The sequence below is a fragment of the Prorops nasuta genome, unplaced genomic scaffold (genome assembly GCF_024137725.1).
Source record: "Prorops nasuta isolate Cenicafe-Biocafe unplaced genomic scaffold, Cenicafe_Pnas_1.2 PNAS00011, whole genome shotgun sequence".
In the NCBI taxonomy this organism is placed as follows: Eukaryota; Metazoa; Arthropoda; class Insecta; order Hymenoptera; family Bethylidae; genus Prorops; species Prorops nasuta.
The window spans coordinates 5,775,559-5,802,074 of record NW_027116808.1 but is presented as its reverse complement, the minus strand read 5'-3'; the positions used below and the strand labels follow the sequence as shown (position 1 = coordinate 5,802,074).

The 26,516-nt window shown below is 30.7% G+C and overlaps 2 protein-coding genes across 10 annotated transcripts in view; one reads left to right on the top strand and one right to left on the bottom strand.

Moving 5' to 3' along the window:
- Positions 1-1,365: 1,365 nt before the first annotated feature.
- On the bottom strand, positions 1,366-2,764 carry LOC136777280 (putative nuclease HARBI1). Its single transcript, XM_066733448.1, has 4 exons — positions 2,750-2,764; positions 2,499-2,640; positions 2,251-2,407; positions 1,366-2,143 (listed from the first exon to the last, which is right to left on the bottom strand). Exons 1-4 carry the CDS (start codon positions 2,762-2,764, stop codon positions 1,366-1,368), a joined length of 1,092 nt encoding a protein of 363 aa, XP_066589545.1.
- Positions 2,765-10,915: 8,151 nt separating this feature from the next.
- LOC136777782 (bridge-like lipid transfer protein family member 3B) overlaps positions 10,916-26,516 on the top strand; it is a 33,534-nt gene continuing 17,933 nt past the window's right edge. For 3 of the 9 annotated variants that reach the window (XM_066734355.1, XM_066734357.1, XM_066734362.1), the window contains exons 1-14: positions 10,916-11,219; positions 11,627-11,828; positions 11,917-12,108; positions 12,189-12,414; positions 12,478-12,644; positions 12,728-12,887; positions 12,962-13,219; positions 13,299-13,556; positions 13,647-13,673; positions 13,974-14,039; positions 14,109-14,284; positions 14,357-14,594; positions 14,666-15,858; positions 18,988-19,122. In XM_066734355.1, the coding sequence (XP_066590452.1) occupies positions 11,176-11,219; positions 11,627-11,828; positions 11,917-12,108; positions 12,189-12,414; positions 12,478-12,644; positions 12,728-12,887; positions 12,962-13,219; positions 13,299-13,556; positions 13,647-13,673; positions 13,974-14,039; positions 14,109-14,284; positions 14,357-14,594; positions 14,666-15,858; positions 18,988-19,122 (3,342 nt within the window). In that variant the 5' untranslated portion in view covers positions 10,916-11,175. Of the gene's footprint in view, positions 11,220-11,626; positions 11,829-11,916; positions 12,109-12,188; positions 12,415-12,477; positions 12,645-12,727; positions 12,888-12,961; positions 13,220-13,298; positions 13,557-13,646; positions 13,674-13,973; positions 14,040-14,108; positions 14,285-14,356; positions 14,595-14,665; positions 15,859-18,987; positions 19,123-19,215; positions 19,278-19,319; positions 19,683-26,516 lie in introns of those variants that run through there. The other 6 variants (XM_066734359.1, XM_066734360.1, XM_066734364.1 and 3 more) reach the window with 6 other exon arrangements.

The following is a 26,516-nucleotide window of genomic DNA, read 5'->3' as shown; positions in this document are numbered from 1 at the left end:
ACCTGATGAAATTAAAAAACTACGTGATAAAATGTTAATAATAAAAGTTTATAACTAAGTTTACCTTTATTTGCTTATTGAAATTTTACCAATGCGGTTTTGAATTTCGATCGCGTCTGAGTACGTCCTACCTTAATCCCCTTTAACCCGGATCCGATCAGATCCATTCGCGGAAGCCTCCTCACTAGACTCGGATCCATCTAGAGTTTTTTCGAAAGTTGCAGCTCTGAAACTGGGTCTAACCCTAACCCGCATCAGATCACTGAACGTAAGCATCCATAATTGCAGAGATCATTGATTGTGAAGTGAGCCCTAGTAACACTATACCAAGTAAATGTCATTGCCAGTCCAAAAATATAGAACGTAGTGTGCGAAAAAGGCGATCAACAAATAATCAATCCTTATTAGAGAAAATTTATGCACAAAGGGAGAAATATCATATAGAAAACATGAGGATTAAGAAAGAAGTGTTATCGCTTTATAAAAAAAGTGCTGTAAGTAAGAACATCAACATAAATAATCAACCTTTTCATTGATAATGGTTATTTTTTTAAATAATTTTTGTTTTATATATTTTATTGCTCTTTAGAAAACAATAGAAGCTGAAGCCAATGAAGAAAAGTGAAACATTAAACATTTGGTTGAATATGAAATTAAGCGTTATAAAGTTTTAAAATTTTATTTACAAATATGGACATGTTTAAACTATTGTAAATATTTGTTTAGTCGTTACTGTGTATATTAATAGTTTACATGATGAAAGTTTCATAATTAGATTTATAATTAAGTGTTGCTTACTACAGATTACGTTTATTCCATAAATGATTTTATTATATTACAAAGATTAAAATAAATGTTTTAGTACTAAATGCATATACGGAAACCATTATTTCAACGCTAAAGCATAGATTGAAAACAAAGTATTCGATTTTTGCGTAAGACCTTTTCAAAGCCTTTTATCATTATTGGTATCCTTAATTGTTAGAGTAGGTAAAGATAAACATTTTCTTACATATATGTTTCGGAGTATCTTAAGTGAATATTGTTATCATATTTTTTTCAACCATTCAATTAATATAATGCTTAAACAATGATAAACTGGTTCTAGATATTACCAATAGGACCTGCAGGCATAAATTTAGAAACACACTTCCTAAAAACATGAAAGTTTCAACAAAACCATAAATTAACTTAAACTTTAACGATGAGTAATGCTAATAATAGTTAATAGTACTTAAAATGTAAGATAAGTTCTGCATTATACTCTGATTGTTATAATATATAACATTATTTTTATTAACCCTTTGCTAGTGCTCGAAGAATCAAAAGTAGAATAAGAAGATGATAGTAAATGAGATTTAAGAATCAATTTATCAAATTAGCAATTATCTCTCTTTTCTCCACTGCGTCTGAAAAAATATTATGTACTTCATTATGCAAGTCTCCATTATTATTTAAATCTACATCAAATGGATCATCCTCGTGATCAATGCATATATTATGTAAAATACAGCTAGCTAAAATTAGTAGTGGAATCATGTCGCTATTGTACATATACACGAAATGTAATTTTCTAAATCGACCTTTTAATACTCCAAAAGTCCTTTCGATAATTATCCTCGTTTTTGATAATTTTCTGTTATAGTTCATTTGTATTTGGTTTAAGTGCCCATTATCTTTATACGGAGTTAACAAATATGTCGATAATGGGTAAGCCGAATCACCAATTATGTGTGTATTTTGTGGAAAATATAGACCCACATTCCTATCAATTAATTGTTTGATTTCACTACGATTCCACACGCGACTATCGTGCACACTTCCACAAAATCCAGCAAAGACATCAATGAATTTCATTCGATGGTTACAAATACCTTGCAGCACCATAGAATAAAAACCTTTTCTATTAATGTAACTATTTGGATTATCACTTGGAGCACTGATTGGAATATGACATCCATCTATTGCCCCAACTACTCCAGGAAAATTATCAATTGCCATGAATTTATATTGATTCCGAAAAATTTGCTGCTGTTCTGGCCATTTAATATATTCTTTAACATGGTTTTGTAAAACAAAAGCCACATTAAAAACGCAATCCCATAGCGTGGCTTTGCTTACACCAAACCGGTCAGCAACAGATCTGCATTACAGAAAAATACAGGTAACCCTACTATATATTTGTAGACTTTCTTTATGTTTAAGAAAATAATTAATATGATGATAGCATTGTATCATTTATTAATTTACCTATAAACCTCTTGATTCCCCAAAACCCAGAGAGTCATTGCGAGTTGTTTATCAGGATTTACTTTAGGGTGTCCAGTCCTGCTTACTATACATAGCCCAATTTTCTCCAAAACAGTTTCAAAAGTGGTTCTGAATAAACGAAAGTGAGACTTGAAATCTATACAAATATATAGTAACATTTTAGTTATACAATACAATTTTAAATATATTTTAAATATAATTAAAGGAAAATTTTATTCCGATATCACCTGTTAACGAATAGTTTAATGCTATGTTGGTATAAAATTCCTCAATCCGTAAATGATTTTCCCTGTCATATGTCATAATGTCTTCAATAACTTCTTCGTCATCATCAAATATTGTAGTCCATGTGTGTAAATGATCCATGCTCTAAAATAAGTATTTAAATGTTATGTAAAAAAATATAATTTTAAATAATACTTCTTAATCATTAAGAATTGTTTTTATACATCTGTAATTAAACTTAGTAAATGGTTACGGCCTCTAAAAGCATACTTCACTAAAAGTAAGTTGAAAATCAATTTTTTGGTAATTGGTTCTGTTAAGAATTAATTTTTTTCTAGATCAATATTTTTACTCAAAGAATGAATTGTGTGTCAAATATTCAGAATAAATTTTATGATAAATTTCTAAATATTATAGGATATACATTATGCTATTACGTATATTCTCACTATTAGAAATTTATTATCATTTTACGTTTAGTGAATGTCTATTATTTCTACTCACCGCTTTAATTTAAAAACACGACAAATTTTCAATAGCTGAATTCAAATCTAGCTACCCCCACCAATTCCTCAATCTGAATCCGAAATCCGATTATGGTTATCGGAAGGTTTGGATTAGAGTCTAGGGAACTTTTCGTCAGATCTTTCGTCTCGTTTGCACCCCTGCGGCTAAATCAATTCGCATCCAATCCGATTGCAAAACGGAAACGCTCTATAATTTCTGTTAGTATATTAGTTTTCTATAGTGTAGTAATAGTCTTACGAACAATACTTCGTAATACTTCTATCTTCCTCGTGTATTTTGACAGTTTATCTAGAATTGTTTGTTATTATTGAACTTTGTAAAGAATATTGAAGTGAAAATTGTTCTGATAATGCATTTATATGCATATATAATTACCTAGTAAATTGAAAATTAAATAAATTTTTAAATATCGTGTTGGTCATTATTAAATAAATAATTTTATTCTTTTATTTTATCCCGAGGATGAATGATCCCTTATAATAATGTTGTAAAAAGTTTATCCTTTTTATAATTTTTAAGAATTTTAAAAAGTATGAAAATTTATTACTCTTGTATAATAAATAGTTGTTTTTCTTGTTTATATGAATTTTATTGAAATTAAATGTCTTTATTTATGTGAAAATGATCGTTGTGGAGATTATAAATTTATGTAAATGTCAACTGAGTTCTTTTTCCTGTAAATTATTATTAAGGGGTGATACTCCTGTAAAACGTTGTTTTTTAAAGAATTTTTATTACAAGAAGAGTAAAATATTTATTGATTCGCCGTAAAGTGCATGTTAATTAATATTAAAGTTAAACGTTGCTGATTCACCCAATGCTGATGCCAATGAATAATCCATCGTTATGGATATTTACAACTCCGCATAAAGAAATTCTATAAGTAATTTGTAAAAACAAACCTAAGTTCAGCATAGAATTAGTGGGCTCCGGAACGATTTATTTACATAATAATTGTTTGTTAACAGCTACTGATTTTATGTTGGAAACAGTACAAACCTATAAAATAAGCAAGTGAAGGAATTATATTCCAAGCCATAAATTTTCTCTTAATACAATTGATCCCAAAAACAGCATAAATGCAGCGGACACCAACAAGATACCTCGATTCCACACTATACTAAGTAAACTCAACGAACAGATAATACCCTCAGCGCCCAGCTCAAGGACCTCGAGAAGGACCTAGATAAAAAGGTCAAGGGAGAGGTCACTACCTGTTTCCTATCAATTTATTTTATACTATTCAACATTGTAAAATAACTCTACGAGGACAGAATAAATTTAGTTGTACCAATGTGATTGAATTTGCTTATCGCAGTGTAAACCCATAACAATATAGTGAAATTTAACAAAAAAAAGCCTAAAAATTAAAATTTGAGGTTGTTTTGAACAGAAATGTCGTTTTTTTTATAAACAAAAGGAGAAAAAATTTATTTATAATGGTTTTTTTAATGAAGTTTGAGGTATACTTTGCTTATTGCTGAGGCCAATAAGTTAAAAAATGTATTTGCAAAATTTCCAGTAAATTGGACAAATAATTTTTTATTTGCATTTCACGACGCGAAAAATTAAACGTTTTGAGAAAAACGCGTTTAAAGTTTTTGGACTTAAAAGTTCTGTTTACTAACACTTTTATGAATTTCATCCTTATCAAAGTTTAATCTGTTTGCCGTACATGTACATATATGTATTGAATAATATTCAAATAGCAAATTATGTATAAAGCTTATTAGGCCAAACAAGGCATAAGACAAAACTGCGAACTCGTTTTCTTATTTCATCTCATATATGCATTTTGAGAGTATAGCTTCGATAGATTTGTAAAGATTCTTAAATTATTTTTTTTCACTTGAAACTTTGGGAATATATTCTTCACATGTTAAAGAATCTTTTTACGATAAAAAATTGTTAACAAACAATTTGTAAATTACTCTTCCACCTTAATAATAGTCATACTTCTTTAAATAAAGTATCTATATATACAGGAATAACGAAAAGTGTGGAATGTTACATGCTGCCTCACTCTCCAGTATCACCATATATGAGCTAGACGAAATAAAAAATAAAGCAATGATATTTGAATATCAGGTAGACATTGAACTTAACTTATTGATATAACTATATTAAAACATAGATTTTAAATAGAATATACATTGGAGTAAACATTCCTATCCTGGGTGCAAAGAGAGCATCCCTATACCTTCTCTACCTGAATTATCGCTTATAGAGCAATAAACCAAGAACTATCTATACAATTTACCCTTTTCAGACATCTTTTTTTACATACGAGGAAATCCATCTGCGGTGCAAATAAGCCACCCGGGAGTTTCTCTTTTTTTATGACTATCTACGAAAACCCATCCTGCGATGCAAACATCCTGCTATCGCCAACTTTGTTTTTGGGAAAAATCTTCCTGTGACGTAAAAGAAGTACTTCCCGTCCAGAAAAAATATCCTTAGCCTTCCCTACTCGGTGTACCAAAAATTTCCTCAGCAAAGGAACAACATTCGCTAAACTGAAGATCTGATTGGTCCACAGGGTGGACGATGGACCCCTTCATTTTCTTCTCAAGGAGGGATAATTCATTAAAAGCCCTCGTTAGCCATTAGGCAATGTCTTTTTGTCTGTTTCGTCTTTGATCTTGTTTTTTAAGTTTTTGCTCTAAGCATATCAGCGAAAATCGATAATTATTTTAAATTAATTTCTTCATTTACTGATTTCTTTGGTGAAGTTTAGTGTAATTGTGTGAAAACATTTCTAAAAATAGTAAAAGTGATAAATAAAGCAAAATATAAGCTTTAAATTAAACTACATCATTCAACTACCATCTTCATTCCAATTACGTTTAGTGACACAGACGGTATCTCGAATATACAAATCATCAATAATAAAAATCTCTTTGTAATCCAAAGAAATACGGTTTATGGTTTAATCCCCAGATTAAAACGAGCTGTAGCGGTAAAGCAAAGTATCGTAAAACCGTCCTTTGTTCGAATTAAATAAGTGTTCGATTAGTGGATTATCAATAACATCTGTGAAATACATTTGAAGCATATATCAGTAAAATAGGGGTAAGTTTGTTACATAAAATCTCTCTTCGTCGCTTCTACTAACATTCTTTAATTTTTAAATTTGTAACAATTTCGTTGATATTTCTTTAAAGTATTTTGATAATGGAAGCTGAGCAAGAATTTTCAGTAAATGCCCTGTCTGAAAGCAGGGGTCAAACGTATTGAAAGATTTGGGAAACGGATCCTGCTTTGAAAGATTGGCTTCAGCCTCACGCTTCCAACAAGAAAGCATTATGCTCTATGTGCGAATCTTCCATTTCGGCGCACTATCATACATTACGAAAACACACTCGAAGTAAGAAACATTTGGATTTGATGAGGCGTACAAGTAGCACAAATAGTTTGGACACCGTGGAAACTGCTTTAGAAATTCAAAAAAAATTAACAAGAATTGAATTAATTTTGACAGGATTCTTTGCAGAACATAACATAGCGTATCGTATAGTAGATCATCTAATACCTCTATTAAAACATTGTTTTCAGGATGTAGATGTTTGCAAAATGTTACGTTTGGGAAGAACAAAATTAACCGCGATGACAGGTGTAATAGCATCTTCGTATAATAATAAATTATGTATTACTTTACAAAAACGCAAATTCAGTATAATGACAGACGAAAGTACAGACGTCTCCAATGTTAAAGTAATTTGCATTATTGTTAGATTTTTCGATGCAGAAATACAACGTATTCGTTGCGCCTTATGGGATTTAATTGAAATTTATAGAGATGAAGATAGCAATGAAACAGCAGAAAATTTATATAACAATATTATTAATTCATTCACTGTTTGCAACATTCCTTTAGAAAATATAACCGGATTTGGTTGAGATGGATGCAATAGTATGATGGGTTCACATAATTCAGTAGCGTCTAGATTTAGAAATGATTGTCCTAATATTACTATTTTGAAGTGCATATGTCATACTGCACATTGATGTGCGAATTATGCTTGTAAAACATTATCACGTGAATGTGAAGATTTAGGGCGCAATATTTATAATTTTTTTAAACTTAGTAGTAAGCGGCAACACCAATTTAAGGAATTTCACATTTTGTTGGATGCTGAAGTGCATAAAATGTTATATAGTGCTCAAACGCGATGGCTTTCATTAAAAGCAGTTGTAGGTCGAATTTTAGAGCAATGGGAGCCTCTTCAAATGTATTTCACACAGTTGTGGGAAGAACAGCATTTACCAGCAGCAGAGATAATTTACTCATCCATAACTCATCCATTCGTGAAATGTTATTATTTGTTCTTAAAATGGGTATTACCAAAATTTACAAAATTTAATTGACTATTTCAGTCTGAAAAAGTTATTATTCCATTACTTTACAATCAAGCAGCAGCATTATTTAAAGATATTCTAATTTGTTATATGGACAATAGCTATGTTCTCAGCACGAATGTGAAGGACATAGATCCTGATAACGAGCTTCATTTTCTACCAATAAATGAAATTTATTTAGGTTTAAAGGTAAATACCGAATTGCAGAAACCCGAGATAATACAACAAGCGGAACATGTACAGAATTTTCGTCTGAATACGTTTAATTTTTTAAAAGAAGCAAGCAAAGAGTTATAAAAACGTTTTGATTTTAATGATTTACGTTTGAGAGATTTGGAATGTTTTATTCCTCACAAATCTATTGATCCCCAATTTCATGTAACGGTACCAACATTAACTTCTATTTTTGAAATGTTTCCTCGTAATTTAGATTCTTCCTGTTTCACCAGGCAATCAGTAGATGATGAATGGCGTCTACTACCTTTCGCACAGCTACCACTCGACATTACAAATGAAAAGTTAATAGATGTTTTTTGGGTTAAATTATTAAATTATGATGATATTATGGACCTACAAAAGTACACGAATTTATCTCAATTTGTTTTAAACTTGCTTTGCTTACCTCATTCAAACGCTGAGTGCGAACGACTTTTTAGTAAAGTTAATTTAACGAAAACGAAAAACAGGAACAAAATGAAGACAACTACATTAAAAAATAATTTGACTGCGTGGGAATGTGTTAAGAATAGTGGTACTTGTAAATTATTTGAACCATCCGCAGATATGATAGATCATTGCAATCAAAGCATGTACATTTTAATACATCAAATACAGATAATGAAAATGAAGGTGTTTCCGATGAAGATTCAGAATACTTTATGCTGATGTAACGCCCGTTTCTCAAAATTGCGTAATTTACTGATATTACAATTATTATCTTAAATTTAAAAAGAATATATAAATTTGTAACTTAATCTATAGTTTTTATTTGAATCTTCGATATTTGAAAATTCTTTAAATTTGTAAAAAAGTTATATGCTTTTAAATAAATAATGTTTATTCTTACAATGTTTTTCTTCATCTCATTTTCATTGCATAAAAATAATATTTTATTTATAAATATATAAAAACAAATAGCTAGATTTCATACAAAAATTATTAATATTATGAAGCACTGTTGAAAATTTAATCAAGATCGGTTGAATAATTTTTAAATGAGAGCTTATGTTACTTCCTAAACTTTGAAAAACTATACATCATATTATTATTTTATTGAGTTTCTGTTATATGCATCATCATATTAATGACGAAAATAGCAGCTAATACAGCCAACGAAGCTAGCGAAGACGCCAAAGACCGATCCTGTTAAAATGGAATTTCAGCTTATCAAAGTCTTAACAAAGATAAATTTTTCTCGATTGAAACTTCCATAAAAGACATTACTCTTCATCCTAAGTAATTAATAATATGATTTTATGTGTACTCAGTTAATTGGCATACGATTTTCGGCACAAATCATCAGTTTTGCAGGTACGGTAATCGAAATCTTTTAATTTGCAAGTGACTTTTCATGATTGGTCAACGTCCTTCCAAATTGACCAATCATATTTAGTCATTCATTCTCGAACGCATCTTAGGTATACTTCCAGTTGAAACTACAGTTTGTAGTCTAGACACTTGCTATACCACGTAGAGTAGTATATTTTGTTCTCGTCACTTACTATGCAGCGTAGTGTAATTCAAAATGGCGGACTTGGCAACGCTGGTTGGGCCGCCGCGGACGCCGACTAGTGGCTCGAGCGCGACGCTAGCTAGTACGTCATCGGGACTTCAGCCGCGTTCACACCACTTAGGCCGCGTCCACCCGTAGGACCTAGCGTAACTCACCAAGACCGTGTACCGCGAAACGGAGATTGTATTGAGCATTTCTTTTATAATAAAGAGAATTTAACCGAGATTAGCGAGTTATTGTATTAACACCCCATCCCCAATAGTCGCGTACGAGGGTTAGAACCCCCTCTGTATACATAAATATTCGGGTATTAATAAAAGTACTTCGAAGGCGCCCGGGTCTTGTAGGAAGTCGCCTATTGGGACGTGAACGCGATCGGTGAGGGATCACTCCTCCCTCCCCTTCTATACTATTCCCACGGATAGCCAGTAGCGTCACAATATGTTTAATGTATGATAAAAAAATAAATAGCATTTATAATACTTGAAACGATAGTATAAGCTTTGCTAATACTATGTGTCAAATAAAAAATTACCCACTTTATACATTTTAGTAATAATTACAAATTTATTATTATTTGGAAAGCTTATAAAATTTCTTTCTGAAGTCATATTTGAGCAGTGTCTCCTCTTCACAATTGCCTTATCAAGAATAAGTATAATTAGTGGAATCAATTGTTCAAGGCATATTATACATGTAAAGGGAATACGCCTGAGGTAAAACCTTTTACGAAGACATAATAGTACATTTTCTTATTTCTGGTAGCTCATATAGCCATATCACCTCTTCGTAAAAGGTTTTACCCCATGCGTAGTCCTTTACATGTGTAATATGCCTTCAACAATTCGTTTCACTAATTATGCTTATTCTTGATAAGGTACTTGTGAAGAGGAGACACTGCTCAAATATGACTTCAGAAAGAAATATTATAAGCTTTCCAAATAATGAAAAATTTTAAATTATTACTAAAATGTATAAAGTGGGTAATTTTTTATTTGACACATAGTATTAGCAAAGTCTATACTGTCGTTTCAAGTATTATAAATGCAATTTATTTTTTTATCATACGTTAAACACATATATATACAATTAAGTTATTATAACAAGTAAAATCTACACTTTTACATGGATCTGATATGTGTTACATATAAATAGTAATTAAAAAAACAAATATTTTCAAATATTATTTATTCTATATCATTAATATACCTATGCTATATTGTCAACTTCTATTCATTATTCTATTTCATAAATCTAAAGAAAAAAATCAATATTAATTCTATCACTTTGTACAATATCTATATCAAAGAATTTTCAAAAATATGCGTTAAGCTTATGTCATTTTAAATATAATTGCTTTCTATAATATCAGCTTATCTTTTTTATATATTTTTAAATTAAATTTATTTTGGATAATAGTTATTGTCACTTCAATTACACCAATGCCGCTCGCTGTTGGTACGTCAGTAATACCCCAATGCAGGAGCCAAATCTGTCTGATCTGTCTGATCACCAACCCTCTGAATCTCCTGATCGGATCGGATCGTGCTCACGCGGAAGCCTCTGATCCATCTAGTAATTTTTTTTCCGACGTTGCATTCCTGCAGTTAGGTTGGATCGTGATCTGGATCGGAACATGAACGTAAACGTCCATTTATATAATTTTTGATATATTACGTTCTGCATTTAAGATGGCTACTGATGTATTTCCGCTGGCAGTATACTTTGTGCAGTCTGCATTCCTTATATCAAAATTCACTTACTATAGAGCGTAGTACTATTCAAGATGGCGGACTTGGCAACCTTGCTTTGGACTGCTTTGGACCACTTTGGACCAGCTGTCTACTACGCGAGTTGTTGAACTTCTTAATAAGTTTATTGGCTTGACAATTCTTCACATTTTTGTGCATATTTCACAATTTTTTATTGGTTGTCCAGATTGTCCTACAAATATCTAGAGTGACACGACTGACACCAACTGACACCGTGTAAACCAGGATAAACCATGCTTCAATTTGTTAATCGTAAATAATAGCCAACAATTGGTAAAACACTGAAAAATGGTCTCTATTATAAAAAACCAGCTACTGAAACATTTGTCAAGGTATGAATTTTTTTAATGATCGAATGTAAGAAACGAGAACTAAGTATGTCATTGAAAAATGAACCGTTCCTGTATTAAACAAAAAAATTGTATAATTTGTATCTTTCATAATAAAATTTGACTGTATGTGATTTTAGTAGAAACTACTTTTGAAATCTTTATCAAATTTTTAAAAACCATTGTCTCAACTGATCACTTTTCTACAATTCTCTTTTATCCTTTTACAGTTGTAATCATTGTTAAATGTGGTACTAATTACAATATTGACAAATAGTTTGAGTTATTTTCCATAACAGAATAGACGCTCGTTTCTGTTAAATCTTATCTTTGTTTTTTTGATGCGCAGTAAAGTACTGCCTACTTTCTATTTTTATACAAATCTTTACGACATATGTTTGTTTTTTTAGATTTACAAAGAATCTGTCAGCTGATAAAATTAATTTAAGTACATTCAAAGGTGAAGGTGAATTAACAAATTTAGAACTCAATGAGATAGTTTTAACAGATTTAATGGAACTGCCATCATGGTTAAGGTTGACAAGTGCTTGGTGCAACAAGGTTACATTTCGTATACAATGGACAAAGCTGAAAAGTGTCCCAATATTTTTAGTAAGGATTCCTTTATACTTAAGATTTATAAAAAATTCTCTGATACAAATTTATCATGTAGATAATATTACACTTTGTATTTTAACAGAGTTTGGATGAAGTCCATATAGAAGTTGAAACATGTGAAGATTTGAGAAGCATGTCTTCCTCTCAAGGTTTATCTTCTTATACAGGTCCTGGCAAGTACTCTTTTATACATAAGGTTATAGATGGGATAACAGTTACTGTAAACACAGTGTCAATCACATTCAAAAGCCCAGCTTTTGTAGCTTCAGTTCAGGTATTTATTAAATTTAAAATCCTTTAAATAATAACTAATAATTATTTCAATAATTTCAATCATATACTTTGTTTATACAGATAAACCGTATTGTAGTAGCATCAAAATCACCATCATGGCAACGCTGTGATTTAAGGACAACTAGAATAAAAGATCCAGACCGAGGACAGTTACTTATTTTTAAAGAATTAGAATGGCAGACTGTTAGGATAGAAGCACAAAGTACTAAAGACAAGGATCTTACTCCATTAAGATTGCTTACAAATCAAGCTCATTGTCGAATAACCATAAAAAAAAGATTATCAGGTATGTAAGATTTAAATATAAGAGTAAAATAAAAATGATTTCAACTTCTTATTATAATTACAGACTGTTTTGTAATGGGTTCAAAACTTGTTCTAATTTTGGATGATCTTTTATGGGTCTTGACAGACTCTCAGTTAAAAGCTGCATTACATTTTCTAGATTCATTAGGTGGATTAATTGAGAAAGCAACCATTTTAGAAAGAATGACAAAAGCTGCAAGAAAACTTGAGGTTTATGCTCAAAATATACATAATTTTATTTTTGATATAATGATATTAAAAATTATAATTATAATTTACACCTCACACATTAGGTTTTACCAGAATATCAAGCCCAGATTTCACAACAAACTAGAGGAAAAACTCAATATCAAAGTACAATCTCCAAATGGTTTTCAAGATATGATGTGGTAGAAACTTCTTATCATTTCCTTTGTCAAAGAATAGATTTACACTTGTGTGATGATGCTGGAAGTAAGGCAAAATAATTATTATATTTATCAGCGAACAGTTAAATGACTAATGTTGTAATTAATTTAATTTAACAGTTGGACGATCACTGCATCCCGAACTTAAAGATGGAGGAGCATTACAAATTTCGCTTGTTAAATTCCAAATAGATTATTATCCTTATCATTTGGCAATGGCTGATAGAAAACATTGGGCAAAATATAAGGAAAACGCTACTCCCCACAATCAATGGCTTCAACAATCATTGAGCTCTTTTAGAAGTCAGTTCATGGATTTAATTGATTCTGGGAGATCTCAGCATTCTCCACTAACAAGAACTCAAGCACATTCTCCTAGTAAATAATCACTATTGTAGTTTAATATAACCTTTTATAAGTAATATTTTCTTAATTTTATTTTTTAATATATTCAAAGGTAATAATACAAAAGGCTTTGGAGAAAATCTAGACAAAAATGGACAAATACAGAACTCCAATACAGGAACAACTGATCCCAAAAAATCTCAAACTCCCAGTGGAAATCTTGTAAAAACTTATGTTCTTGAACAGCTGGCAAAATTGATGATAACCTGCATTATAATTAGAATCAATGATTTCACTCTTTATAAAGTTACGACAACATCTCGAAATCCAATACCTAAAGAATTCATTACATCTTCAACTACATTTCCAGGTAATTTAATTACCTATTGTAATTAGCCAATTGTATGTTGTGCTGTATGTTTTAAGTCTATTAAAAATTTGAATTGACAATTACATATAGGTCAAACAAGGAAGAAGCATACTCCAGGTATAATAAAAATATCTTGTAGTGTGCTTGTGCGGTATTATCAACATTCCTTTATAATTCTTGGTCCTTCATGATAGTATTTTTTAATTTATGTGTAGAGCTATTGCAAAAAGACTGTACCAAGAAATATATAAGTTTGTATTACCCAGATTGTTATTGCGCATATGTTACCATTGCCAATTACACATTGTTATAGCTTATGTTTACCTAAAATCATTCATGTTAGAAATAAAATACTGAATAGTGCACGTATAAATATCTTGCTAGGGACAAGTTTTTAATTATTTTATTTATGTTTAGGTGACAGAGATCATCTCCATGCTGAATTTACCTATTATTATTATCCTGGGGATATTAAATTTCCATGTAAGAGATTGTCCATACTTTTTTAATTCATTTAAATTTTATTGGTCTAATAATTATATTTATGTTCAGTACCTCCACCAAAATTCTATGTGCAACTAAATCCAGTTCAGATCAATTTTGATCTTTGCTCATGTTTGTGGTTCAATTCTTTTGCACTGAATCTTCATCAATCTTTTGCCAAGAAGAGTAGAGATATGAGCCAAATGATGTATTTTGATGTTAAAATAGAAGCCATTCTACCGAGAGTTAGTGGAAACCAAATTGAAAATTTTTTACATATATTTAATTACACATTTCGATTAATTGACGATTTTTAGGTGGTATTTGAATGTCAGCAAGAATATCCTAATCAGAAGGACAGACCCAAGTCTTTGCATCTTCAGACATCTAGAGCTTCTATCACAAATGTCAGATCGATTGAACAATCTACCAGAGCTGATCTGGCCAAATGCTTAAATGCTTTACAAATGGGAGAAATGTTTTTTGGAGCTGAGTTTCCCAGCAATCCTAATGATTATAATGTTGTTACTGATAAATTTTTACAACACTGTTCAGGTATATGTTTTAATAATTAGTTGTCATGTTTTGTAAACTAACATAACTAATTTTTCTACTTATATTTTGAGGTACCGATAACATTCGATCCATTCCTCCTAATTTTAGTAGCAATTCAGTGAATGAATTGACTCGACAATTAAATCGGGAACTTCTTTGGACAGAAGCAAAAGATGTTTGGTGTTGCAATTTCGAACCTGTATGGGGTGATTTTTATGGTGCGCGAGCAGTTGGACAAAATCGTCCGGTACCATTCTTTGACGCTTTTCCATTAACTTTATGGTGTCACATAAATTTGAACACAAGGAATGAGGACATCGTGAAGACGGCGGATATTCATGGCCTTGCCCATATAAGCAATTTAGTTAGTGTACAAATAAATCACTATCAATTCTTGTTTCTACTTCGATTATCAGAAGTTATTTCCGAATTGGCAACCTATTTGTCGATTGACTCAAACAAGATACTAAAGGTTGATTCGGGCGGTTCATTAGTGATTGGAGCATTAATACCACAAGTCGAAGTAACATTTGTAATGCCATCGCTAACCCCTGGAAAAGAGAATTCAAGTGGAGATTTGGAGTCTGTCGTACCTGATACTTCTAGCATAGTTGACGACTTCGCTGGAGCTTCAATGATTTGGCAAAGTAGTACTTGTAGCGCTAGAACAGATTTTGGCACAAAGAGAGCGGTTACCAGTGCGGAAATATTGACACCTCAGAGTGCCGAATGGACCATCATGTCAGAATTCTCTCATGTGGTTACTACTAGCCAGCCAGTTGTAACTTTTAAACAAAATGGACTAAATCAACATGAACAGAGCAGGCCTGTACATTTTGGTATGCGTGAAAAGACGCAGAGTTTAGATGAAGAAAATATTTTAAGGTTCACCAGTGATACTGCAACTAAACAGAGCAAGACTGATAGCAGCTCTAATGCACCTTTTATCCCAAACAACTTTAATGTTGGCTTATCTTCCATGAAGAAAGGCTTTAGTAATTTGATGACATCTATTGATTCTGCTTTGAAAGCATCCCCCGAAGATGGAAGTAGCGACACAATTTCTGTGAGAAGCGATATTAGCTCGGACAGTGAGAATTATCTCTTAGGAAGCTTACAAGATCAAGAAAAGATAGATTCTATTTTTAGTGTCGATAACTCGATGAAGATAACAGCTGTGGAAGAAGCTAGTGAGGTAATCGAAGAAACTCCAGACACGCAAAGTGAAAAATCTTCTGATAGCGTTTGTAGGAGAAAAGATATAGTGAGCTTTGATCTGTTTAAAGAATTAATGAAGGGGTAAGATCACTCCAGAATTTAAGAAATTAAATGATATTTGTACATTTCTTGAAGAAAAGCCAAATGTGATATCGGACTAAATAAAACAGTACTCTGCTATAAAGAGTCTGTTTTAACAGAGCCCGCTATTAGTGGTACTCTGCGAAATCGAATCGTTCCGAAATGTCAAACGAAATTAAATAGGTCTAAGTCAGCTGGTGGACAAGATTTTTACTCGTTGCGTGGCTTACCTGCTATATCACCGAGTCCGAAACAATAAACAGAGGGCAATAAACCGACCGAAAATGACTAACCTTTATATACCTGTACTCAAATGATTAATCAAAAATTCTAATTTTAATATTATCAATTAAACATGATTAAAACTTTTATCAATACATTGCTTTTATTTTTAAGATGAGAACGAGCCCAAACACGAGGCTAATCGGACGATTATTTCTGTATTAGATTTATCTTACAGTTCTCAAATTATATAATTCTAATAAAACTTTTCTGTTGAGTAATTTAGATAAGAATTTAAAGTGTTTATACATATCTTTTAATTATATATTTAAATGAAAAAAATATTTATTCATCATTTAATAATATTTTTGTACATAATTTATTTTTCGTTCTTAAAGGTTGAAAGATTCCTACTTTCTTAGACATCGTATTAACTTTGATAATTGTTAATCGATCCTTTCTGCTATTTTGTTTCATATATATTTCAATTTACTAAGTAACAGATATGCAACATAAAATAGTTTCATTAGAATTTAATAAAATATGAACTACAGAATACACCTAATACAGTAATAATCGTCCGATTAGCCTCATGTTTAGCCTCATGTTTAGCCTCATTCTCATCTTAAAAATAAAAGCAATGCATTGATAAGTGTGTTAATAATGTTTAATTAATAATATTAAAATTAGAATTTTTGATTGATCATTCGAGTACACGTATATAAGGGTTAGTCATTTTCGGTCGGTTTATTGCCCTCTGTTTATTGTTTCGGACTCGGTTGTATAGCAGGTAAGCCGCGCAACGAGGAAAAATCTTGTCCACCAGCTAACTTAGGCCTATTTAACTTCGTTTGACATTTCGGAACGATTCGATTTCCCAGAGTGTACTAACGCTTCTGTACATACGAAATTATCTCAAATTTGTACGCAGTAGCGCTGGTTACGCTAATAACATGCTCGATGAACATACTTAAATTATTCTAGGGCGTTCAATTTAGGGATACGCTAGACAAATTTAAATAGTTGAGGGAATTATAAGAAATAATTATGTCCTTATAAAAGTTTTAGATTTCGCATCGATGAAATGTTTATTAAGGATTAAGCATTGCTTAGTTTCCGAGGCATTTTATTAGTTAAATGTAGCATACTTTTCAACCAATAGAAAGAATCGGATCAAAGAATTTTTAATCCTTAATAACTTTTAAATAAAAGTTAAATCTAATAATTTTTTATAAATTATTTCTTCTAAAACTCACTTTTCTATTTATATTTTACAGCCTGGTAGTTTTAGATTTGTAAACTAGTATTTGAATTTTAGTTGAACAACTTTTCAAAAACTCTTTTTTAAAAAATTTGGGAAAATAGGCATTCTTGTTATATTAACTTGAAATTGATTGGTTCGATATTACCAGAGTTGGATGGTTACTAATGTTGGAAAATGTGGCTGTAGAAAAACGTTTAAAGTTGGTTCTTTATTCAATATAAAAAAGTAATGTTTAATATACCTTCACAAGCAGAAATACAACATCCAACTAAAAAGATAATTTGGCAAAGGTATCATGTCACAATTTTTTTACCACTTTATTTAAAAGATTTAACCCTCGGTTAAAAGAAATCCTTTATTTTCGTTATCTCCTGAAAGTTTTTTGATGTCAAATGTGTTATATCACGTGTGAGATATGCACATAGTATTTACTGCTTAAAATGGCCTAGAGTTTGTACGTAGAAAAACGTTTTTAAACGTGTAACAAATATTAAAGTTATATTTTGCCAAGAACCTCTCTTAATTGAAATAGTAAGAAGATATTTTGAAAAGAAAAGATTCCATGCATACATTTAATATATCTTACAGGTATAGAGAGAATCATTTTTTTGTATGTTTTTATGCTTTGGAGCATTTAAGGTGGCTACGTCGTTCTGTATCTACTGCAATAGCCCAACATGTCTTAAATGCAAAATAAACAAAGGTTTCGCATATAATTGAATAAATACTGATGAAACACCAAATAATAATCTAAGCACAATATAAAATAAGTTATTTCACGTTTATTTTATATTCGGATACTATTTTATTATCTGAACTTTTTTACATTCTTTCTAACTTTAATTTTTCCCATAAAAAAGTTTAATTTTTCATTCGATTTAATTTTTAGAGTAGCCATTTTAATCGTTAAAATATATTTAACAAATTCACCAATCCTAATTGTTATTATCTACGGACATCTACAAAAAACAAGGATTATCTTTTCGCATTTCACTCATCACAATTTTATTATAAACAGAAAAAAGTAGATTTGGAAGTCCATTAAACATTATTTTAAGAAATCGAATTGGCGAATAAGTAGAGTATATTTTAATGATTAAATTAATTCTACAAAAAATAAAAAGCAAATGAAAAATAAAAAAATTCTATGGAAAAAATTGAGTTTAAAAAGATGAAAAAATGCAAGCAATAAAATGGCATCCGAAGCAAAGATAAACATGAAATATTAATTTCTTACATTGTGCTTAGACTCTCATTTTGCATTTCAACATTATTTATTCAAAAATATATCAAATCTTCGTTTATTTAATATTTATATCATATCTGACTAATACAGTAGATACAGCGCGACGAAGCTACCTTAAGCGGTGTACCCTGTATATTATGCAAAACATTAATGATGCTTTACAGAAATTTTGAAAATATGACATTAATACCTTTATCTATTTATATATTCAATTCAGGCTTGTGCGTTCGCATTGTCATGCTACAATACACATTTTAAGCCGGAATACAGGCAAATGGATATTTGAAAATACTGGAGTGTTGTTATCCCTTCAATTAAATAATCTCTAAAGATTAAATATTTACTGTATTTTATTTATATAGATTTCTACGATAACATTTAAATTATCCAAAGTAGAATTCATTCAGCAATCATCAGGATATGCGTCGTCTATTAAAATTCAAATTTCTACTGTAGGAAACGAAGAATGTTCATCCATTCCATGGGATGAATTTCAAGTAAGTAAAGTTTCATGTTTTCATGAATCATCTGCTATATATTCAAACAATTTTGCTCTTTCAAATATAATTAATTTAGCAATACTATCACAGATTCATAAAATTGTTTGGTATAAAGGATTGTTTTGCTGAAACTTTTTGAAAGTGAATTTATGGATTAAAATTTTTTGTAATTTTTCCTTACTTTTTTTTTAAAGCTAAAGTTTGGAAAAATATATTTGCACCGATGATGATTATTTTCTTTTATTGCAGCCAAATTGTACAAATAGGCAACGTTTTATAATATTTCTGTATAAAGTTTAAAACGATAGTTAAACGAATTTATTTCGCTGCATACATGTACAAAGGCTGAATGAAATAAAAAATTATTTATAAAATTGTAAAATACTTTGGAATGACGATAAAGCCATGCTTGCCAGTCTACTCATATCGAAGGATCAACCGGATCAGAGATAAAAAGAAACCGATCAAATTCTTCATAGTTTTGTATTATAACATCTCTATTAGCTATAAGGAAGAAATCTTTCGTTTTATTAATTTTTTTGTTTCATAAATATTAAGCCCCAAATTTTTTCGTTTACAGTATAAAGCAAGATAAGGATAAAAACGTCATTATGATATATCACAATCATAACTTTCTAGTTAACGAGAAGGCGTATACCGATATTACAGAGCGGTTCCACCTAAAATTTTTATTTTCAAAATAAAAGGGTATTTCAAAACAGATTTCAATTTTTGCAACGGCTTTTGAGTCCTCAGAGAACCATCATTTAAATAAAAGAAAGTATTTCTCCGTTAAAATACAAATAAAAATATTAGAAACAAAATAATTGTTATATTATAATAATAAAAACGTAATTGCGAAAACGGGCTTCTTTATTCAAAAGAGTCTCCTTCAACAATTGTAAATAGTCCAAAAACACTTCGATTCATTCTGAAATAAAGCCAAACTTTGAGAATTAGTAATTTGTATAAAATTCCATACCGTAACAATGAGACTAAACATGAAAAGTTATTCTATTTTCTACAAACTAGATAGCTCTAGTGGAATACCATAAGTGTAACGGAGAGAGAGATAGAGAGAGATAGAGATAGATAGAGATAGAGATAGAGAGAGAGAGAGAGAGAGAGAGAGAGAGAGAGAGAGAGAGAGAGTAACAAAAATGTGCATTCAAACAATTTACAATCTTTGAAGGAGACTCTTTTAAATAAAGAAGCCCGTTTTCGCAATTACGTCTTTATTATTATAATATAACAATTATTTTGTTTCTAATATTTTTATTTGTATTTTAACGGAGAAATACTTTCTTTTATTTAAATGATGGTTCTCTGAGGACTCAAAAGCTGTTGCAAAAATTGAAATCTGTTTTGAAAAACTCTTTTATTTTTAAAACTAAGATTTCAGATGGAAACGCTCTGTAATATCGGTATTGACCTTGCTCTTAAGACATTAATTTACAAAAATCTTCAAAAATCTACTTTTAGGGCCGCGTTTATAAACCGAATTAAGCTCGAATTTCGGCTGAATAATTAACTGGTTACACAACCCTAGCCCTCGAAAATATAGGTAAGAAAATAAAAATTTTATTCGATGCAGTTATTAAATACAGTGTATGTCTCAAAACTGATAGTTAATCCTTTAACGTTTAAATTTATACATTTTATACATCATTTCCAGCGCTATAGGGAAGCAAGAAATGGCAGTAGGAAAAAGTCCTCCACTAACATTTACTATGTATTTTGAACTGCTCTTTCTAATCATGTACTGTAAATTATTCGCAAATGCCATGCAAAAAAATACGAGGCTCTTTATACCGAAAAACACGGAAAATCACCTCTTTCTTATATTAACCATTCTTCTTCACGCTGAAAAACTTTAAAATTGACATTGACAGATATAAAATTTATGGCAAGGATATTCAAGCTTTCGACATTGACAGGTATAAAACTCATGGCAAGGATATTCAAGCTTTCAGATTAAATGTTTCCCACCGCCTAAAAATTCAAGATGGCTCTTCAAAAATATCAACGAAAGCGTTGAATGTTTTCCACAACAATTTCCATATAAAAATTATTCAAATACGCATTATATGTATTATGAAATACGTGAATATTACATTACATATATTGAAAAGCTATGTAGTACAAAAATATTGTGTAATTTTAAAATTACGACATGCTGGAGACTGCAAAGTCACCATATATGACTCAGATTTGAATCTTTTTCCTATTTCACTATGAAATCAGGCTATTGAAAGCATTGTGTTTTTGGTCGGCTAAATGACGTAATTTTTTCATCAAATATTGTTGCAATATTTACGTGTCTCTTAATTTGTATAATGGGTTTTTGAACAATTTTAATAACGTAATTTTTGTGCAAAACATTTGTTGACACATTCGACGCCATATTTGATGCCCCATCCTGAATTTTCTGTCGGGGAAATAATTTAGTTTCAAAGCTTGAATATCTTTGCCGCGATTTTTATGCCTCACAATGCTAACCTTAAAGCTTTGCAGCGTCAAAAAAAATGTTTCAATACAAAAAAGAGGCGATTCTCATGTTTTTCGGTGTAAAAAGGCTCATGTTTTTTTTGCTTGGAATTTGCGGGTTACGGTTGGAAAGAGAAGTTGAAAATACATAGGATATGATACCGGAGAAATTTTTTCTACTGTAATTTCTTACTTTCATTTAGCGCTAAATATTATGCATAAAATGTATACATTTGAGCGTTAAAGGGTGAAGTCGGAAGCCTTTGATAAAAGGGCCAATTTTGTGAAGAAAACTGAACTATTTTTTAATATTTGTCAATATTTTTTGAATTATATAAATAGGTATACAGGGGTTTTCTCTCATGGCGAATGTAGGATTCGATTTTATTGACTATAGCACTTTCTAGTATCACATTTATTGATATCTTATAAAGCGCCAAATTTCTATCATTCTGGTTCAGTAATATTCATTGTGTATTATAGGTATCATTTTCACTTTATTAAGCACGATCGAAGCACTGAATATTAAATTAAACAAATTATAAAATATTGAAGTGCTATATACACAGTCCAGTGACATGAAGTCAGCTACTGTACTCCGCTGTTAAAGAAAAACTCTGTTTAGACAGCGGGTCTGAATAAGTTGTTATGCTGTTCAGTAAATATTAATAATATTAGAAAAACAATTGTTTAAGAGGTTTATTTACAGAATCAGCCCTTTTAACTTAACGTTACTGGCTTGAGTACGACATCGGAGAGACCATGTATACATATATAAAAATTTCGTATATTAAATATATATGCATTAAGTTTTTATGGAAAATTAAAAACAAGCAATAAAAAGCATTTTTAGAATGTATATTAAAAAGCTGATGGTGCATATCTCAAGATTTCTTTGACCAAGTTAAAGAACATTTACATCACATATTCTCTTTATGAGATTATTTAAGATGTATGTATAGGATTTTTGATTGAATACTGCGTCCTCTTTTGTTAAAAATGATTAAAATTTGAAAATGTTTTCTCAAACAGCTGTCATTATTACAAGTTTTTAACTCCGTTATGCTACATCTTAGATAATCGTACAAAGAATATATGATTTAAATTTCATAAACATCGGCTAAGTTGGTCTTGTGCTATCGATAGTACATACAACACCATTTATAAGAATTTCCAAGAAAGAATCCTACTGATGGCTCGTACGTCTGCTATTTTTAAACGTTTTATACTGGTTTTTTTAAACTGTTAAAAAAATTCAATTTATGTATAAAATAAAATTGTTTATAACATACAGATTGATTCTCTAACGGCGGCATGTAGGAGATTCGTGTTAGTTGATTGTAGCACTCGGAATGATGAAATCCGAGAAAGCTGATTCGTTAGTATTGTGTAGTGTCAACTTATAAAATAGGTCATTACCAATAGTTGGCTACGAAAAATCAGACCCATCCGCCATTTTGGTGTGTAAAGTTTTTACATGCTAATCGCAGCAGAAAGAGGTGTAAAATGGAGAAATGTCAAAAAGGTAAGGTCACTAAAGTAAAAATTGAAAATAATGAAGGGAAAGTATGAAAATTCATACTTTCCCTTCATTATTTTCAATTTTTACTTTAGTGACCTTACCTTTTTGACATTTCTCCATTTTAGACCTCTTTCTGCTGCGATTAGCATGTAAAAACTTTACACACCAAAATGGCGGATGGGTCTGATTTTTCGTAGTCAACTATTGGTAATGACCTATTTTATAAGTTGATACCACACAATACTAACGAATCAGCCTTCTCCGATCTCATTATTCCGAGTGCTACAATTAACTAACACAAATCTCTCTTATATGCCGCCGTTAGAGGATCACCCTGTACCCATACTTAATGGAGCTACGTCAAATAATACATTTGTTTTCTTACCTATTTCTGAAGTCCAGGACAGTGTTAATTGTTAATGGGATACTTTAAGAGAATGAATTGAACATCAAAAAAGCACTTCCAAATTATCTTCTACAATTTTTGGAAATTTGACTATTTTTATAGAGACCAAATTGATTCGTATTGGCCTGCTTAATTGACGTAAAGGCTTATTTTTTGGATTAAACAAAAATCGGTAATTAATAATTATATTTTATTTCCCATCAATAACCTCGAAAAAGGGGGCCTTTACAACGCTGTTCTAAACATCAAGAAGTAATTTGAGACCAAGAAGAAACAAATATTCCCATAAATGCATATTTTTGGGAAAAAACCATAATAGCACAACAAAGAGAAATTTGCATCAAATTTCTAAAATTATAGAAGATAATTTGGAAGTGCTTTTCCGACGCTCAATGCATCCCATGAATGTAGGACCTCACCTCTACGGCCATAAAGCCAAAGCTAACATTGCGATTTTTGGTTAAAAATGAATATATTGATTGAGAAACGAATTTGTGCAAGTTATATAGCATACAATTTTAAATATTATGCAGAGTGTATCAGCAATGATGCTTTTAATTTTAACCACATATTTTTGAGCATAAACTAATTCGAAAAGTCATGTACAATTAATACCGTAAAAGCATCATTGCTGAGATAAATCAATTTTAAACTGATAAATCAGGGCTTCGATTCAACGGAAAATTTACTTTACTCTCACTTTCGTTGACACTTCCCTTTCGATAAACAAAAGAAGCTCGTACTTCACCGTTCCATATTGCCACACGCACACATGTGAAACTATACCAATTGTAAACATTACCTCCTGACGTCCTAAATACCTAATCCAGGCGCTGTATGATATTTATTTTCTGCCTATTTTTTAAAAAATCCTCGAAAACGCCCATTTACTTAAAAATTTTGTGCATGGATAATGATACGCCGTTATTTGTAGATTAATTTTCAAGTCGTTTTATCTTTTCGATGATACGACATATGAACTGCTCCAAGGTAGTGAAAAAATAAGTATTATATTTAAAAAGCGATTATAAGAATTTTTTTAAAATCCTACCGTTTTATCAGATAGATCAGTTTGCTGTGTATGATTGGAAGATTAAAATGAATCTAAAATAGATTTTCAAGTAAAGCCACAGTCTTCACTGGAAATTTCAACCTCAGTGAAGAGTTTAAGAGATTCCTTTAAGAATAAATAAACCTTTTTTTATTTTATGAAAGGACAATCCACGAAATTAAGAATAATTTTTTCTTCATGCCGTAGATTGTTCATAGTTTTTGCCTTTTTGCCTAATACTTTTTACATAGTGTCTGCCTAAATGGACTTACCAGTAACACTAGCCAATTGCTAAACTGGATTCTCGTTTATAGTGACTAGAAGTTGATATGGTCACCAAAATGAAATATTTTACAATTCATCAAACAAATTGTAATAAACTAAAGTGTAAAACATAAGTATTTACTAACTTATCTGAAATCTTCTCTTACCTAAGAGCGTGCAAAGACTATGAATAATAATCTACAGCATTAACAAAAAATTATTCTTAATTTCTTATCTTGTCCTTTCATAAAATGAAAAAAGGCTTATTTATTTTTAAAGGGATCCTTCGGTCTCTCCATTTATTACGTCAAAATTTCGAGACAAAACTATGGCTTTACTTGAAAAACAATTTTTGAGTCAGTTTGTTCCTCCAATGATGCAGCAAACTGCTCTATCTGATAAAACGGTAAGATTTTTAAAAAATTTCTTATAATCGCTTTTTTAATATAATACTTATTTTTTGACTATTTTGGAGCAGTTCATATGTCGCATCATCGAAAAGATAAAACGACTTGAAAATTAATCTACAAATAACAGCGTATCATTACCCACACACAAAATTTTTAAGTAAATTGGCGTGTTCGAGGATCTTTTTAAAAATAGGCAGAAAATAAATATCATACAGCGCCTGGATTAGGTATTTAGGACGTCAGGAGGTAATGTTTATAATTGGTATAGTTTCACATGTGTGCGTGTGGCAATTGGGAACTGACAGATTGGAATATGACATCTGGTGGTAGAAATCAGAACTATTTTAAGCATGCTATTAATGGTATTATTGATACCTATTACTGATTATTAGATTTGATTAATATTATAAAAAATAAGAAATTATGGAAGTAGGAATTATTTTAGCACGTGAGAAATAAAAAACTAGGCTGTATTGTGCAGTAAACATGTGCTAAAGTAATTCCACGAAGGATTTAACCTTTACACACCATTCTTTTCCTAAAGCTGGCCATCATTTGGTTACCATTACTAATTTTTTTGTCTCAGATTATCACCCACCCATGATATTATTTCAATTAAGTTTAAATACATTTTTAAACATACGTCTATATGTATTTCTTTATTATAATGCATGCTTCTTTCCGCCATATTTGCCCCCTCTCTTCTCCCATGTCAGATCCCAATACGGAACGGTGAACTACGAGCTTCTTTTGTTTATCGAAAGGGAAGTGTCAACGAAAGTGAGAGTAAAGTAATTTTTCCGTTGAATTAAAGCCCTGATTTATCAGTTTAATATTTATTTATCTCAATAATAATGCTTTTACGGATGTTATAGTATAGGACTTTTCTACTTAGTTTATCTTCAAGAATGTGTTTTTTAAATTAAAAATATCATTGCTAATACACCCGTATAACATTGCTTTCCAGTCCTTTTGTATAATAAAATAGCAACTCATGGGTCAATCATGAGATTGCTTTTTGTGCGCGCCAGACGATCTACATTATTGCATTACGACTAAAAGAAACTTTTCATTCGAGTTACTTGCAATTGAAGCCGAGTATTCTCTGCAACATTTCGGCAGCATAGATTATGGAACCAAGATATTTTTACCTAAGTGTATTTTCGCACAAGGGTATTATGACCCAAAAGGATTTTGTCCCGAAAAATAACTATGTTCAGATCACTGAACACCGAGATTATAATGTTACCG